General features: G+C 45.2%; 1 protein-coding gene across 1 annotated transcript in view; it reads left to right on the top strand.

Moving 5' to 3' along the window:
• pdzd2 (PDZ domain containing 2) overlaps positions 1–15,254 on the top strand; it is an 809,599-nt gene that overhangs the window by 750,382 nt on the left and 43,963 nt on the right. Inside the window, 5 exon segments of the mRNA XM_072497206.1 lie at positions 6,419–6,519; positions 11,527–11,529; positions 12,631–12,726; positions 12,728–12,803; positions 14,124–14,944. Of these exon segments, the coding sequence (XP_072353307.1) occupies positions 6,419–6,519; positions 11,527–11,529; positions 12,631–12,726; positions 12,728–12,803; positions 14,124–14,944 (1,097 nt within the window).

Raw genomic sequence — 15,254 nt, 5'->3', positions numbered from 1 at the left:
CAGATGGAGAGGCGTCACAGGTTAACACCAACTACTTAGGTGAGTCGAAATATACCAATACTCAATGAATGTAACAATTGCTTTTCTCTGTGAAAAGCGTTTCTCTGGGGCATCTTCCAAACCCAACGCTGGTGCTTCTTTAGAACATTATGCAAAGGGGCCAATAATGTCAACAAATTTTCCCACAGTAAGAATGGCTTGAACTCAGATGTGTTTCCGAGGCTGGTGCCTCCTTTATTGCTCTGATCTTGTCTTCCCGGGTGTACACCTTGTGCATCACAGATAGTTGACCTCAGTGGCTCAAATTTAATTGACTATTAAATTATAAGCCTGGGTCCCACACACGCATTGCCCATCTCTCCCCCTCCGCTATATCATTCACCTGAAAAAAGTAGCCCAATTGTTCAATGTATTGTGTCCAATCCTACACAGAGGCATTGAAAGGATCTATCTGTCTAAATAAGGGCATATCTGCAAACACGTCTCTTCTGTTTCTCAACTTGAACTGAACTTCAGCATGACTTAATGCTCACTATCTTGGGACTGCATTTTTAAAAATCACCAGTTAAGTAAATAACAACAGCAATGTTTATTTACATATATCTACAATGCAGAGGCTTGCAGCCTCGCAGCTGCAAATTAGGAACACTGGTACCATAAAGGGGCAAACGCCACAGGCAAGGAGTTGGTGGAGTATTAAGACAAATTCATGGCCGGGATTCTCTGATCCCGCGTTGGGTCGGAGAATCACTGGCGGGGCACGAGAATTGTGCCACGTCGCTCCGACGCCGGGCCGCCAATTCTCCGGCGACCAGAGAATCGGCACCAATCGCGTTCACGGGTCGCCGCCATGCCGGTCGGGGGCCGTTGAAAGTGCCACCCCCGGCGATTTTCCGCGCCTCGACGGGCCGAGTACCCGCCGAGTTCAGCCGAGTCCCGCCGACGTGCGTTACGCATGGTCCTACCCAGTGGGACTTCGAAGTCCTGGCTGTGGGGGCCATCCTGGTGAGGGGGCAGGGGGATCCGACTCTGGGGGGGCCTCCATGGTGGCCAGGCCCGCAATAAGGGGCCTACCGATCGGCAGGCGGGCTAATTCCGTGGGAGGCCTAAGTTCCTCTGCGCCGGGCCCCTGTAGGACTCCGCCATATTCCATGGGGGGCCGGCGCTGAGGTGGCAACCCACGCACATGCGTGTACCCACGCCGGCTGTGGCGCGCCGGCTTTCGAGCACCGAAGCAGCAGACACCACTCCGGCGCCATACTAGCCCCCTAGGAACGGGTGAATGCCTGGGCCTGGAGGCCCTTTGACGCCGGAGTCGCTCGCGTCGCTATTGACTCCGGCGTCAGAACTTGGCCGCGGGATCGGAGAATCCCGGCCCATGTCTCCTGCCAGCCCAAGATGGCTGACGAGACCCAGCTGCTCATGTGTACTTGTCCTTGCATGCGCAGAAAACCTAAAGTTTAATCTTGTCGACAATAAAAAACAGATACACCAATTTAAATTGCTACTCATGATTTTAGTTTAGATAAAACATGATCCATATTTAGTGTTCTCATTGATTTCTTTAAAAATTGGTGCAGATTTCTTGTGATCCTAGCTTGGGCATAATGAATCATTCAGGTCCAGAGCATCGAGAAAAACATCAGGTGAGAAGGATCACATTTCCTTTGGGGAAGCAGCCAATTTGCCAACCTATTTTTAATCTTTGTGGCTGTGTGCAGGTGTTTCAGTAGCTTTGGGGTGGCACAGTGATTAGCACTGCTGCCTCACAGCTCCAGGGACATGGGTTCAATTCCGGCCTCGGGTGACTGTGTGGAGTTTGCAATTGTTCCCTGTGTCTGTGTGGGTTTCCTCCGGGTGCTCGGTTTCCTCCCACAGTCCAAAGATGTGCAGGTTGGTGGATTGGCCATGCTACATTGCCCCTTAGTGTCCAAAAGGTTAGGTGGGGATACGGGGATAGGGTGGAGGTGTGGGCTTAAGTAGGGTGCTCTTTCGAAGGGCCGGTGTAGACTTGATGGGCCAAATGCTCTCCTTCTGCACTGTAAATTGTATGATTCTATGAGAAGCAGGAACATAAAAATCTACTTGATTACATTTTAAAGCATATTTGAAGTCTCCAACCTCCATGTACATGCCCGCTTGTTTGAAATGGGTGGCCACCATAGAAAAAGATAAGGCTAAATGATATTAACTAGGTGAAAAGGGGTATTGTATTTTGCTCTGAATAAAATTGTCCTTTTGTGTTCCAAAATCCTAAAACAACGAGAAACTAAATGGAGAGGATGAGTATCACACCAAGGTTGGGGGAATGAGTAGATTCTGATCTCCATCACTCGCAATGATGTCACAGAGTGATGCAGTACAATTGCACATTCATGACATTGGCAGAAATCGCAGCCTTAAATCAGGGGAGAGAGTTAATAATACAAAACATTTCCTTAATCAGAATAGTGATTCCCTTAATTGGTTCTGGTGCTAAGTAGTTGCCATTGAATGGCTGTTGCTCAGATGAATTACAGCTGGATTTTCCACAATGTTTACCAGGACTGCTATCTCTGAGAGCATAGTGGAGTGTATTAGATTCCTGACCTGTCGGCTAAGACATGTGTAGTTTAATGAGTGAGTTAAAAGGCAAACAGTTAATCTCAAATTTAGAAAAAAATCCTCTTAAACGACAAAATCTTTCTGACCTGCTCAACCCACTAATTTTGCAATTGTAAAACCGTCCTTGCACAGCAGTGGTAGCTGAGATAATGCTGTGCTGTTAAGCAACAGAATTTGTCTTCTTTTGAGGATACAGGTTCCTTTGCGCTGATTGTAAAGCAACCCTGATTAATTCAGTGAAGACAAAAATGGGGAAAGTGTTTAATGAGTGGCTAAGCTCATAGTGCACTTTTAAAAATTCTTTCACAGGATGTGGGCATCGCTCACAAGGCTGGCATTTATTGTCCATCATTAATTGTCCTTAAGAAGGTATTGTGAGCCACATACTTGAACCGCTGCTGTCCATGTGGAGTAGGTGCATGCACAATACTGCTAGGAAAGGATTTCAAGGTTTTTGACCCAGAGAGAGTGAAGGAATGGCAATTTAATTCTAAGTCACGATGGTGCGGCTTAGAGGGGAGCTTGCAGGTGATGGTTTTCTCATGCATCTGTTGCCCTGGGTGGTAGAGGTTGCGGCTTTGGAAGCTGCTTTGAAGGAATCTTGATAAGTTGCTGCAGTGCATCTTGTAGATGCTATACACTGCTGCCACTGTGTGACGTGGAGGGGTGAGTTAATGTTGAAAGTGGTGGACAGGGCACAATTCAAGTGGCCTGTTTTGCTCTGGATGATGTGGAGCTTCTTGAGTGTTGTTGGAGCTGCACCCATCCAGGCAAGGTACTCCTGACTTGTACCTTGTAGATGGTGGACAGGCTTTGGAGAGTCAGGAGGTGAGTTACTCGTTGCAGGATTCCCAGCTCCTGACCTGCTCTTGTAGCCACAGTATTTGTATGGCTAGTCCAGTTCAGTTTCTGGTTAATGGTAACCCCCCAGGATGTTTATATTATTGCGATCACAGACCAGACCCCAACAGTGGTTAGGATTCTGGACCGAACCCCAATATTTTAGTTTATTTGTAAGATTGTGCGTAAAGAAAGATTCACTCCAGGAGTGATTGCATAAAGAAATAGAGCTTGGTTATTTTTGAAACAAAACTTTATGATAAATACAATATTAAACTTTTAATATCACACTCAAAAAGGAACAGCTTACTCCTTAACACAGCTATATAATTTCCCATTAAACAAGAAAAGAAACATACAGATCTTAATCTATTTACTGTGGGAGAATGGTGGACTCAGCATCAAGCAGATCAGAAGGCAACTTACCTTTCCAAAGTTTCTCCACCAACTGCCTCTCTAATGCTTTCAAAATGTTTCTCTGCCTATATTGGTTCCACCCAGCAATGATCGCATCTCCCCAAGCTGAAGGCCCAGGCTGCAAAGCACATCAACTCCCCAGGGACTACCCCGGGCAAGCCACCATGCATTAGGCCAGACTGAAAAACACATTCCTTAGTTAATTTCATTTGCTGGCTGCTAAAACCACCCAAGCTCTGCAAACAGAATTATTTTTAAAACAAACACATTCTAACCCCAGGCTTTTAACTCCTAAATTGCCCACTACATTTATAATCCAATTTCTTAACATCTTCCAATCATCAAAATAGTGGAGGATTCAGCGATGGTCATGCATTGAATGTCATGGGGCGATGGTTAATTTCCCTTGTTGGGGATGGCCATTGCCTTCCATTTATGTGGCACAACTGTAACTTGCCATTTGTCAGCCCAAGCCTGGATATTATCCAGATCTTGCTGCATTTGGCCATGGACTACTTCAATGTCTGAGGAGTCACAAATGCTGCTGAATATTATGCAATCATAAGCGAACATTCCCACTTCTGATCTTAAGGTGGAAAGAAGGTCATTAATGAAGCAGCTAACAAGAGTAGAATGATAGGGCAGTAATTGGCTGGGTTGGATTTGTCCTGTATTGTGTATAGGTCATACCTCAGCTCTCCCATTACCATTAAGCTGGGGATCAATGTAATGTTGCAGGAGAGCATACCAGGAGCAACAATAGGCATACTTAAAAATGAGGTGCCAAACTGGTAAGCTACAACACAGAATTACATGCATGCCAAACAATGGAAGAAGCATGCAATTGACAGAGCTAGACAATTGCTCAGAAACTGAACTGGTCCAGCCATATAAATACTGTGGCTGCAAGAGCAGGTCAGAGGCTGGAAATTCCGTATTGAGTAACTCATCTTCTGGCTTCCTAAACCCTGCCCACCATTTACAAGGTACAAATCAGGAATGTGATGGAATACTTTCCATTTGCCAGATTGCATGTAGTTCGGACAACATCCGCAGTTCAACATCATCCAAGACAAAGCAGCCCGTTGGATTAGCACCCCCATCCACCATCTTAAACATTCACTCCCTCCACCACCAATGGACAGTGGCAACAGTGTGTACTATATTCAAAATGCGCAGCATCAACTCATTGAGTCTCCTTCGACCGTGCATTCCAAACCTGCAACCTCTACCACCTAAAAGGACGAGGGCAGCAGATACATCGGAACACCTACACATGCAAGTTCCCCTCCAAGCCACACACCATTTTGACTTGGAACTATATCATTGTTCCTTCGCTGTCATTGGGTCAAAGCCAATACAGCAGTAGATCAAGAAGGCAGATCACAACTTCCTTTGTAAAGACAATTTGGGATGGGTAACAAATGCTGGCCTTCCAGTGACACTCCCATCTCGTGAATGAATTTTTAAAAATCAATTAAGATTCCCGCCACAGTTCCTGACTCCTGCATCATGACTCTTCTATTTTTTAATTCCATTTACCAATTGTCTCCACCTCTGAAAGCACAATGGAACATTTTCTACATTAAAGACAGTTTTGCAGGTTGTTCACAAGATTGCAACTAGCAATACGTAAAGTAAGATGACTAATTGTAGCTTTTGATGTTGATTGCATCATTTCAATTACAGCCTTTATTGCTAAGAAGGTGGAGATCGACAACCCATGTTCATTAGATAAAGATAACAGCACATTGTTTTGTGTCGTATGCTTTATTGATCAATTTAAATGTTTGATCATTTTTTATGAGATATTACTTGAAACCTTCATCATGCTTAGTCAATTTTATGTGCCTTGTTATTTTGATAGCTAGGCCTGTGTGAGAAATGTTAAACTGCAAAATTGGTGTGTACGCCTCTCCCCGAGAAAGATAAGATTTTATCAGTACTTCCCGACCAAAACTTTCTGTCTCGAATCTCTAAAAGAATCTATCAACAGAGTTGATAAGCAGGATGGGCCGAAATTGCAGCTTAGATCAAGGACAGATAGTGGTCAAATCTGTACCCAGAATTTGGGGAGGAACCAAGGGGATTGGTTCCCTGTAACTATCCCAAGTGAATCCCTTTATCATTTTAAATACCTCAATTAGATCACTGCTCAATCTTTTAAATTGAAGAGAATAATAGCCAAGTTTATGTGACCTGTTCTCATAATGTAACCCTTTAAGCCCTGGTATCATTTGAGTGATATAGTGCACTATATCACCTCCAAGACAAGGCCGTATATATTTTCAGAGGATAGAGCCTAAAACTGATCGTAATATTGTATCAATATGAAATCCGGTGCTAATGAGACACATTTTCACATCGGTATGATACTAGTGCGCATGGTTCAATTCTTGTGCTGCTCCATTTAAGGTAAGCAGGGTTCATAGAAATGTGCCAATGTAAAATCAGTGATTAGTGCAAGAAGATCAAATTGGAATGGTAGTAATTTATTGCACAGAATATTTATAGCGGACACATCTGTAGAGTTCATTAAAATGTCCTTTCCCCACAGGGCTATCATCAAAGAGTCCCTCACCAAGTGTGAAATCCAAGCAGGGTGATGGATCTGCTCTCAGTTGGACTATGAAACGTTTTCTGGAACCCACAAGTCGAGTAAGCAAATCATTTTCTGTAGCTTGGCAGGGTGATAATGACTGCAATGTACTCATATGTTTGTATTTGCTAGGCCGGGTCTCTACAAAAGCTTTTCATCTTAAGGCTGTATTCATTATTAATCTAAAAATGTAATTAAAGCTGCTTGCTGAGTTGCAATTATGTGTAATTTTATAGTGCCAGTCGGATGCAGATGTTCACAGCTTCTTCAATCACTGGCCTGTGAAGAAGTTGTGAACATTTACAGTGATATCGTGAATAAGGAGTCCAATTCAGAATCAACACTATCTGGCAGCAGCACTCGTTAGTCAGTGTGAACTAGGTCGCAGACAATTCAATAGCTGAGGGTGTCAAATCAGTCTTGTCTTCGTGTCAGGGAACAAAGAGAAAATAAAAGTGTTGTAGATCTTTCCAGACTACGATCAAAAAAGATGCAGAGTATAATTCTGAATCTATTGAAATAGGATTCAGCTGCGTGTTTTGCTCAGGTTACTTGTAAGTTGATGGGTGAAGACAGAAATATTCACTGTATCATACAAATATTCACGGCATCTTTGTGCAGCTTGTCATTCACCGATTTTCATGCATACTTTTATGTGGAATTTGCAACCAAACCTCGAAGGACAGAGTTTTACATCCCCCCCCCCCCCCCCCCCCCCCCCCCCCCCGCCTGGGATGGGTTCCAAGGTGTGGGGGGAGTGTGAAATTGCATGGATGGGAATCTCACCTGGGATCTCCCCCGCCCCGACTCAGAAGAAATTTCACAGTTGGGCAGGCAGGACCTCGAGCAGGAAACCCTGCTTTTCCCACTTTATGGCCACTATAGAACCTTTTCCTGCCTGGGGTCAATTTTTAGGCTGGTGGACGTGGGTCAGAGCAGGGTGGGAAACTGAAAAAGAAACATCTCATCTTGGGTGAGACGCCCCTTCAGATTTCGGGTGCCTCCCCTCCAGGCTCTGGACCTCCGGCCCTCCCTCCCCACACTGACCAAACCCCACGCTGCAATCGTCCTCGTCCCAACATCCCCCCCTCCCCCCACCAAAAGGCATCGCCTAGCCTTCCGCCCCCAGGCCCCAGGATTTACCTTAACAGCGGTCCTGGGGCTTAGTCCCAGGCAGTGTTTTGCAGTACTTCTTCAGGTCACTGCAGCATTGTGCCTGAATGGATTGGAGAACTCAATCTGATTGGCCGACAGCTCTCCAAGGTCAGACTTCTTTCCAAGGATGGACAAATGTGCCGCCCACTGCCAATCAGAGCTCAATATGGCAGTGGGCTTTCGAGAGACAGTGGGAGTGTGATACGTGCCAACTCTCAGAATGGCGAGTGCTCATCCTGCAAATTCTGCCCTAGGTTACACATGAAACCTAGCCGCTTGAGCTCTCCTGTTGTCAGTTTGATGCATATGTTATGTACGTTCCTTCCATTTCATTGCTCATACTGCCCGACATTTTAAATACAGGATCATGTCTTTGTTCACTTTATGTCCAATGGGACAAATTAATAGAACTCCACAATGTTTCTATGCATAAGTACAGCCTCCCATTTGAATCTGAGCCAGAAAGACCATGAAGGTATCTGGATTAATCACCAGCCTGTGTTGTGTGCGCTCACCTCAGCTGAGCTCAAGTAATTGCGTTACACTTGGCCTTGAGTATTGATAAGATGGGGAGGTGAAAAGGGTCAGCTGAGGCCTTCATCCTTGCTGCTATAAATTAACTCCTGCTGAAAAAGCACCCAAGTCAACCATGCTACTCCGTATCCAAGCCCGCACAAAAAACGGCCTTTTGACAAGATGCCAGGGCCCAATAGAACTACACCCTAATGTGAGTAGGGGACTTCAGGAAAGGAAGTGGCTGGAAAAAGAGAAAACAAATTCATATGCTGTTTGTAGAGGGAAAATAGATCTCGAAAAAAAATATTGATCATACAAAAGAAGAGTATTATGATGCAGTCTTCAGATCTCCGACCTAGATTTGTTCCGGAATTAAAGTCCCATTAAATTACCGATTACTTACCTCTAAAATGGTGATGGTAAGGCCTCCAACTAGATAGGTTGTAAAAAGTTTCATTTTGAACATTCCTGTTTGATAGCTATTCCAGATAACATACAATTACCTCTCATAGTGACTCATGCATCGTAACATGACAAACGTGATTGGACTTTTACAACTATATCTTTAGTATAAAAATGGGCACAAAATCAAATCTGTGGTTAGTAATATTTTAGTCAATCCTTTTTTCAAGTGCTGCAGATTTAGTTCTATGGCGCTTACCCAGTTTACGTGGCCTGCATTTTCAGGATGACAGGGGCTCAGCCTTTTTCAGAGACACCATTGTGTGTGAAATGGAATCACTGTGTCTCCTGTCAACACAATATGGCCAACCAAGATGGCCACCAATTCCTGTCTACGCATGCGCACTTGTCTGCTCATGCTCAGAAATCCTATGATGCCACTGCTGCAGAAGGCAGAGTGGCAGAAGTGAGAGGGAAGGATTTGCAGAAGCGAAATTAAAATCCATTATTTTGTGAATATTCTACTGCAACTGGGGAGTACTTCTAAACTCTGAGTGCGATTCCCACCCCCAAACCTTCCCACCCCATGACCATCCCCACGACTCTCCATTTTCCCCCCCAACCCACTCTTCACTCCTCCTTCACACCAACCCTCCCTTTACCCGAACCTTCCCTTCACCCCTCCTCCTTTCACCGCCCCCCCAATTCCCCCAGACATGGCCCCACCCCTGCACCCAATTATTATGAGGTGGGATTTCGGCCTGACACCAGAAGAAGTCCCTCCATATAGAGCTGCCAGCCAATCAGTGGACAGCAGCTCTGCGCTACACCAAGATCGGTGGCCACTGCCAGTACTGCAGGTCAGGAGGGAGAAGAAGTGAGGTTAAAATTGCCAGGCCACATGTTGGGTGGAGGCCTCACCTCCGCCCATTAAATCAGAGTAGTGGTGGCTTGTGGTCCTTATTGGGTATTAATTGCCCATTTAATGGCCTCAATTGGATCACAGAGGTGTGGCTGACCCAACACCTCCCCTGAGTGTGAACGAACCAGCAGTGGGCGTGTGCCAGTGGCATGGTAAGCTAATTTACAGATCCATCCGCCTGTCCACGAATTACCTGGAAAGTTCAGCCTTAGTTATCAGCTTCTTCTGAACTACCTCATGTGCCTGAATGTTGAATGTCTCCCATGTGTCTTGGACTTTAACTGGACACAGTACTCAATGAATAGAGCACCAAGGTTTTGAGCATGGCCAGCTCTTCTGTTCTGTGTATTCTTCTGTTCTGGTATATTATGATCCTTGACCAGACACCAACAGTGGCTAGGATAGTGGACAGAAATCCCAATATTTTATTTTAATTTTGTAAGACTGTGGGGAAAGGATACCTCGCCTTCAGGAGTGATTTCATGCAAAACAGGGATATGGTAAATTGAAACAAACTTTATTATTAACACAACATTAAAATATCTTTAACATCACACATGAAAATAGCTTGCAATACCCCTTAACACAATGCTAATCAAATACAGTTGACACAATACCCTTAACTGCTAGCTTTATTCCCACTCAAACAACAAAACCACCTCAAAATCCCAATCCACTTTTAAATACACTCGGGATACTTGTGCTACATAGAGATGTCTAGGATACTCCACTTTGAGAAAGAGAGTTTGTTTGAGACTGCTTGACAGAAAGAGACCTGACACCCCTGGGCTGGATTCACTGATTTTGGAGGCTAGGTGCCGATGCTGGCGTGGGAACTGTGGTGTTTTTACACCGCAACAATTGGCTCCAAACCCTCACCGATCCTCTGATCAGTGAGGGGGCTAGCAGCCGCACTGGGGTAAAAACTCCCCAGCTCCCACCGTCAAAAATGGCTGGAGAATGGCTGGATCCATGGCCATGCATGTGCACGGCGAGGAGTAGCAGCGGTCGCGCCGTAGAACATGGCGCCAGCCAAATACTGTCACCCCCCCCAGCCACCCCCCACCAGTCCCCCGCAGTCCTTGCGGAAGCACCCCCCCCTCCCCCCCACCCCCTCCGGCCAGCAGCACGGCTCCCGGCCAACTGTGACAGCGCTGGACACAGTCCACAGCCACCATGCTGGGTTCCCGACTGCTGAGACCACACATCAACCGTGTGGTCGGGAACTTGGTCCATCGGGGGAGGAGCATCGGGGGAGGGCCTTCAGGTGATGTGCGCTAACGCCATTCTAACAGCAATGCGGCGCGCAACACGATGATGCCATTTTGGAGGGGGCGGAGGATAGAAAACCGGCATCCAACAGGTGCCGCCCCCAATTTCAATCGTTCGGGCAACGGTGAATCCTGCCCCTGTCAGAATAATGCAGAATCTCTGGCTGTCTTATTCAGAAACCTTCTCAGCTCACCTTCCAGCCAAAATATAAAACTCTGAAAAACCTCCCTGACTGCTTAAACCCCTAGCTCCTCCCATTAACTACATCATCTCACTAAGCTGAACACAATGTCTCTAATTTTCTACTCATTAGGTAACCCCTCTTGATATTAAAATAAATGTCCAATAGTCCAAATCTTTATGGTGCTTTAATTGCACCTCTAGCTCCCAAAAATCCTAGCTGCCTTTCAAACAAACATTTTTTTTAAACATGACTGCAGCAGTCATACACACACTAACCCAGGCTTATAATCCTTACTGCACCAAATCCACACCTGAAATTCCTACATTCATCACACTGGAGAGACCAGGCATTTATTCTGTTGCATTGCAGCTCTGCAATAGTTAGCCACGTGGAGAGCTGAATTTTGTCACCATTCATGAAATATACAGTTGCCCATTTTCCTTTCCTTGTATCATTTCATCTGCCATCAGTTCTCCCCACTTAACTATTTATGTCCAACTCAATTTGTGTTCCCTGAGCTGTCTTCTCAATTTGCTTTATTTTCTGAATACAAGTCATTAATGTTACAAGCACCCTATAGTCACTTGTGTCTTAATTTTCCTGTGCTCAATTCAGCAAGTGCTAAGTGAGCCTCAGGCCTCTGCCTGCTAATAGAGCTCCATTGCCTGAAATGTTACAATGTTTTGGGTGTAACAGACCACATTATCGAACACAATAGGCTCAGTATCATCAATTCCTTCCCTGCCTGTCACCACTGATAGACGGGAGTGTATTGAGGGTGGTTAACATTTTTTATCACAAACAGGTCCTCAACTCACCACTCATGTGGCCATTGCAGATTTTACGAAGGCAGTGTTTTGGGCTATTTCATTTAAATGAAACATACACATCAAAATTTGTATGGGAAATGAAAGCAACTAACTCTAATGAGGTCCTGCTGACAACTTCCGTGGCTTTGGCAGTGTTTGTTTTGTGCTACACTGAACCCTCCCCATGAAGATCAGGGGGCTGAGAGTTTCCAGATCTCAAGCCGTGGATTAATCATGGGGTGGTACCAAACGATAAATGAATACAATCCCAATAAGGAAAGAGAACAAAGTACTCCAGGCAAATGTCCAGCTGCAGGCACGAAAGAGCAATATTTACCTCTGGCACGTTTAGATGTGCTCAATTGATAAGTGACATGAGGAGACCATAAAGAGATTCATGAAGTGAAATAGGTGGCATGGGGGGGGGGGGGGGGGGGGGGGGGGGGAAGTAACACAGGAAGATGAGACCACATTTCTGGTCCTGTCATTTTTTGCAATGTTTGATTCATGTTTCCTTTAGACACAGGCAGATACATTTTTTTGCAGCAACAAACTCCCTTAAGACCTCAAAAAAATGTTCAATAAAAATATTTAGAAAAAAAAAACACCAAATGCACTCTTCCACCAATGGGAACAGTTTCTCCATATCCTCTCTGTCCAGTAGCTTGTTCCCAGTAGTGGAAGTACTACCTACTGACTCTAATCATTTACTACTCTTCCTAAGTCATCATCTGGACTCTTTGAATTTAATGGAACAATGTCAGAATAAACTGATACCTAATATATGATGAGATGAAGCAAAGTGGCTTGAGATTAAGGTGGGGAATAAGCACCAACAGAGATCTGTTAGACTGAGTGGCATGTTTTCAATCCTGTAAAATTCTATCTAATTCTATTCTTTTTCAGCAAGGGGTCACTGAGTTCAGAAACAGAGCTCTCCCAAGTACTTTTCCCCACAATATTCCTAGCCATTTCGTCACTCTCAGACACGATAGTAACAGCTTCCAGGTGAGGAAGAACACCTCCGGCAGAAGAGCACAAGTTACTCCTTGGATGATGGTGTTGATCACCCTCTGAATACAGGTTTGACATACTAACTGACCTAACTTCTTGATGCGTGCAATGATAGAATCAGATAATGAGGGTTTAAATTTCAAAGCGGCATTCTATATCTACTGTACATCTCATGAGAGCGAAAAATATCAGCCTGGCAATTACCATGTGAGATATTAGTGAATGAACACCTAACATACTCGGATGCCTTTACTGCATCTTCTAATGTAATCATAGAATGGTTGCCGCACAGAAGGAGGCTGTTTGGTCCATCATGTCTGTGCCAGCTCTCTGCAACAGCAACACAGCTAGTCGAACTCCCTGTCTTTTCCCTCTTCACAGCTCACATACTTCCAAGGTGTATGTCACCTGCAAATTTTAAAGTTGTGTGTGCCCTGTACACCCAAATCTAGGTCATCAATGTAGATCAAGAAAAGCAGTGCTTCGAGGAACCGAGCCATGGGGGATCCCACTGTATACCTTCCTCCAACCTGAAAAAAAACTGTTTGCCATTCCTCTGCTCCTTGTTACTCAGGAAACTTTGTATCCATGTTGCCACTGACCCTTTTATTCCATAGTTTTTAATTTTCCTTTTTTAACATTATCAAATGTCTTTTGGACGTACATCCACACCACACCAACCATGTCACCCCATCAACCCTCTATGTTACTTCAACACAAAACTCAGAGGGCAAGATTCTCCCAAAAGGGAACAAAGACCCCATGTGAGCATGTTTAGCCCCAACTCACATTGAATAAGGAGCCTGAACGGGGAATGTCGAGGCCGCACATAGCCCCATTTCGTACAGTGGGGAGCTCCGCTCGCCGGAACTCCCCATTGTAGTGAGGGGATCGGGATGCCATTTAAAAATGGCGTCCCAAGCTCCTAGGCCCCTGAAAGAATCCCCGACCCACCCCCCCCCCCCAGCCCAAATGCAATATGGGAAGATTCCCCCCCACACACACACACCCCTTCCGATAGCCATGCCGGGCAACCCCAGGCCAATTATGCGTGCGTAGAAATACCAGCTTGACACCTTGGCCGTGCCAACCTGGCACCATTGATAGTGCTCATGCCAGCTGGCAGTGCCACATTGGCTCCATAATGTTGGCCTGAGATTTACAGCAGTTCACGTGAGAGCACCTCAGAAGCTCAGCCTCTCAATAATACTAAATCAACTTTCTGCCTTTACACCCCTGGGGATATACAAAGAAGCTGGTAGTAGGAGATAAACCACACCCTTCCTCTATCTGGCAGAGGGTGCATGCAGTCATTTTTTTCTTTATTTGTCTTCTTGATGGGTGTTTCAAAAAGAATATAAGAAAAATAAATTCCTTCTGTGTTTTTAGTTACTAAAGACATTGGCGTGACTAAGCCAGAGGTATCCTCAGTCTCCCTTAGCAACGGAAAACCTGTTGTACCTATCAACAAACACGTGGAAGTTGTGCGACAGTCCAGTCTTGGTGAGAGTCCCAAGTCAATCCGCAGCCCTCTGCTACGCCAGAGAAGAGTCATTTGCTATGATGACATCAGTGACGATGAGGACTTTGTGAAGCCACAGGATATCGTTCGACTCAAACGGCCTCCACGGAACACTGCACAGAAGGTACCTGACGAAGATTCAAGGATTATTATAGCCACGTCCTCTGCCGAAGTGGATGATGAAAGCCAAGATGGTGAGTTGCTAAGAAATATCAGCAGTGATGGAGCCACACCTCTGTATAGCAGCTCACTAGAGTCTGAGGACAGCTCAATGGAGCAAATGGTTGACTCGCCCTTCATGCCACTTAAATTCTTTGAATCTTCCAGCTCTACTGAAACTAATCATAGCAACCTTGGTGTCAAGGAGGGTCAGGTGGAGTCCAAGCGATCACCCAAACTTGAACACAAAGCTGTCACTAGAGTAAAAAGCATGATGAGCATCGAGTGCCCACCAAACCTCTTGAAGCAGAAGAATGATGAGCAACATTTACACTCCACCAAGCCAATTGCACGGCCATTGCCTCATAGCAAAAAGGCTGAAACCACAGACACCTCAGGACTGTACTGTATAGAAACTGTACATCTCTCACGTAAGGAATCAGAATCATTCGGATTGGATTTGGAAATCAAGGCTTCTCCCCTGAGAGTTCTGATAACAGGTTTACAATCAGGTGGAGCTGCTGAGAGAGTAAGTTTTAAAGTTCAATGGTTTGATTCATACTTTAGCACGTTTAAGTAGATTAGCTGGAAATAATACTCAAACCTTCTGCATTTGTGAATATGCAAATTTAAGTTACAATAAGATGGCCCAAATATGGCTCTGTCTCCTTGGTTCACATTGAGACCAAACATGAACATGATTAAAGGACTGTATTGATACAGCAGGCGGTGTTTGCCAGCAGTGGGAAAGGCGGTGATGGGCCCTCCTGCCCCACAGCCAAATTGGACCACCTAAGTGGTACATTAAGGACCTCTCCTCACTGTCGCTGGCATTTTAA

The sequence above is a fragment of the Scyliorhinus torazame genome, chromosome 3 (genome assembly GCF_047496885.1).
Source record: "Scyliorhinus torazame isolate Kashiwa2021f chromosome 3, sScyTor2.1, whole genome shotgun sequence".
Classification (NCBI taxonomy): Eukaryota; Metazoa; Chordata; class Chondrichthyes; order Carcharhiniformes; family Scyliorhinidae; genus Scyliorhinus; species Scyliorhinus torazame.
The sequence above is the reverse complement of the archived record's forward strand: the minus strand, read 5'-3'. Positions and strand labels throughout refer to the sequence as shown.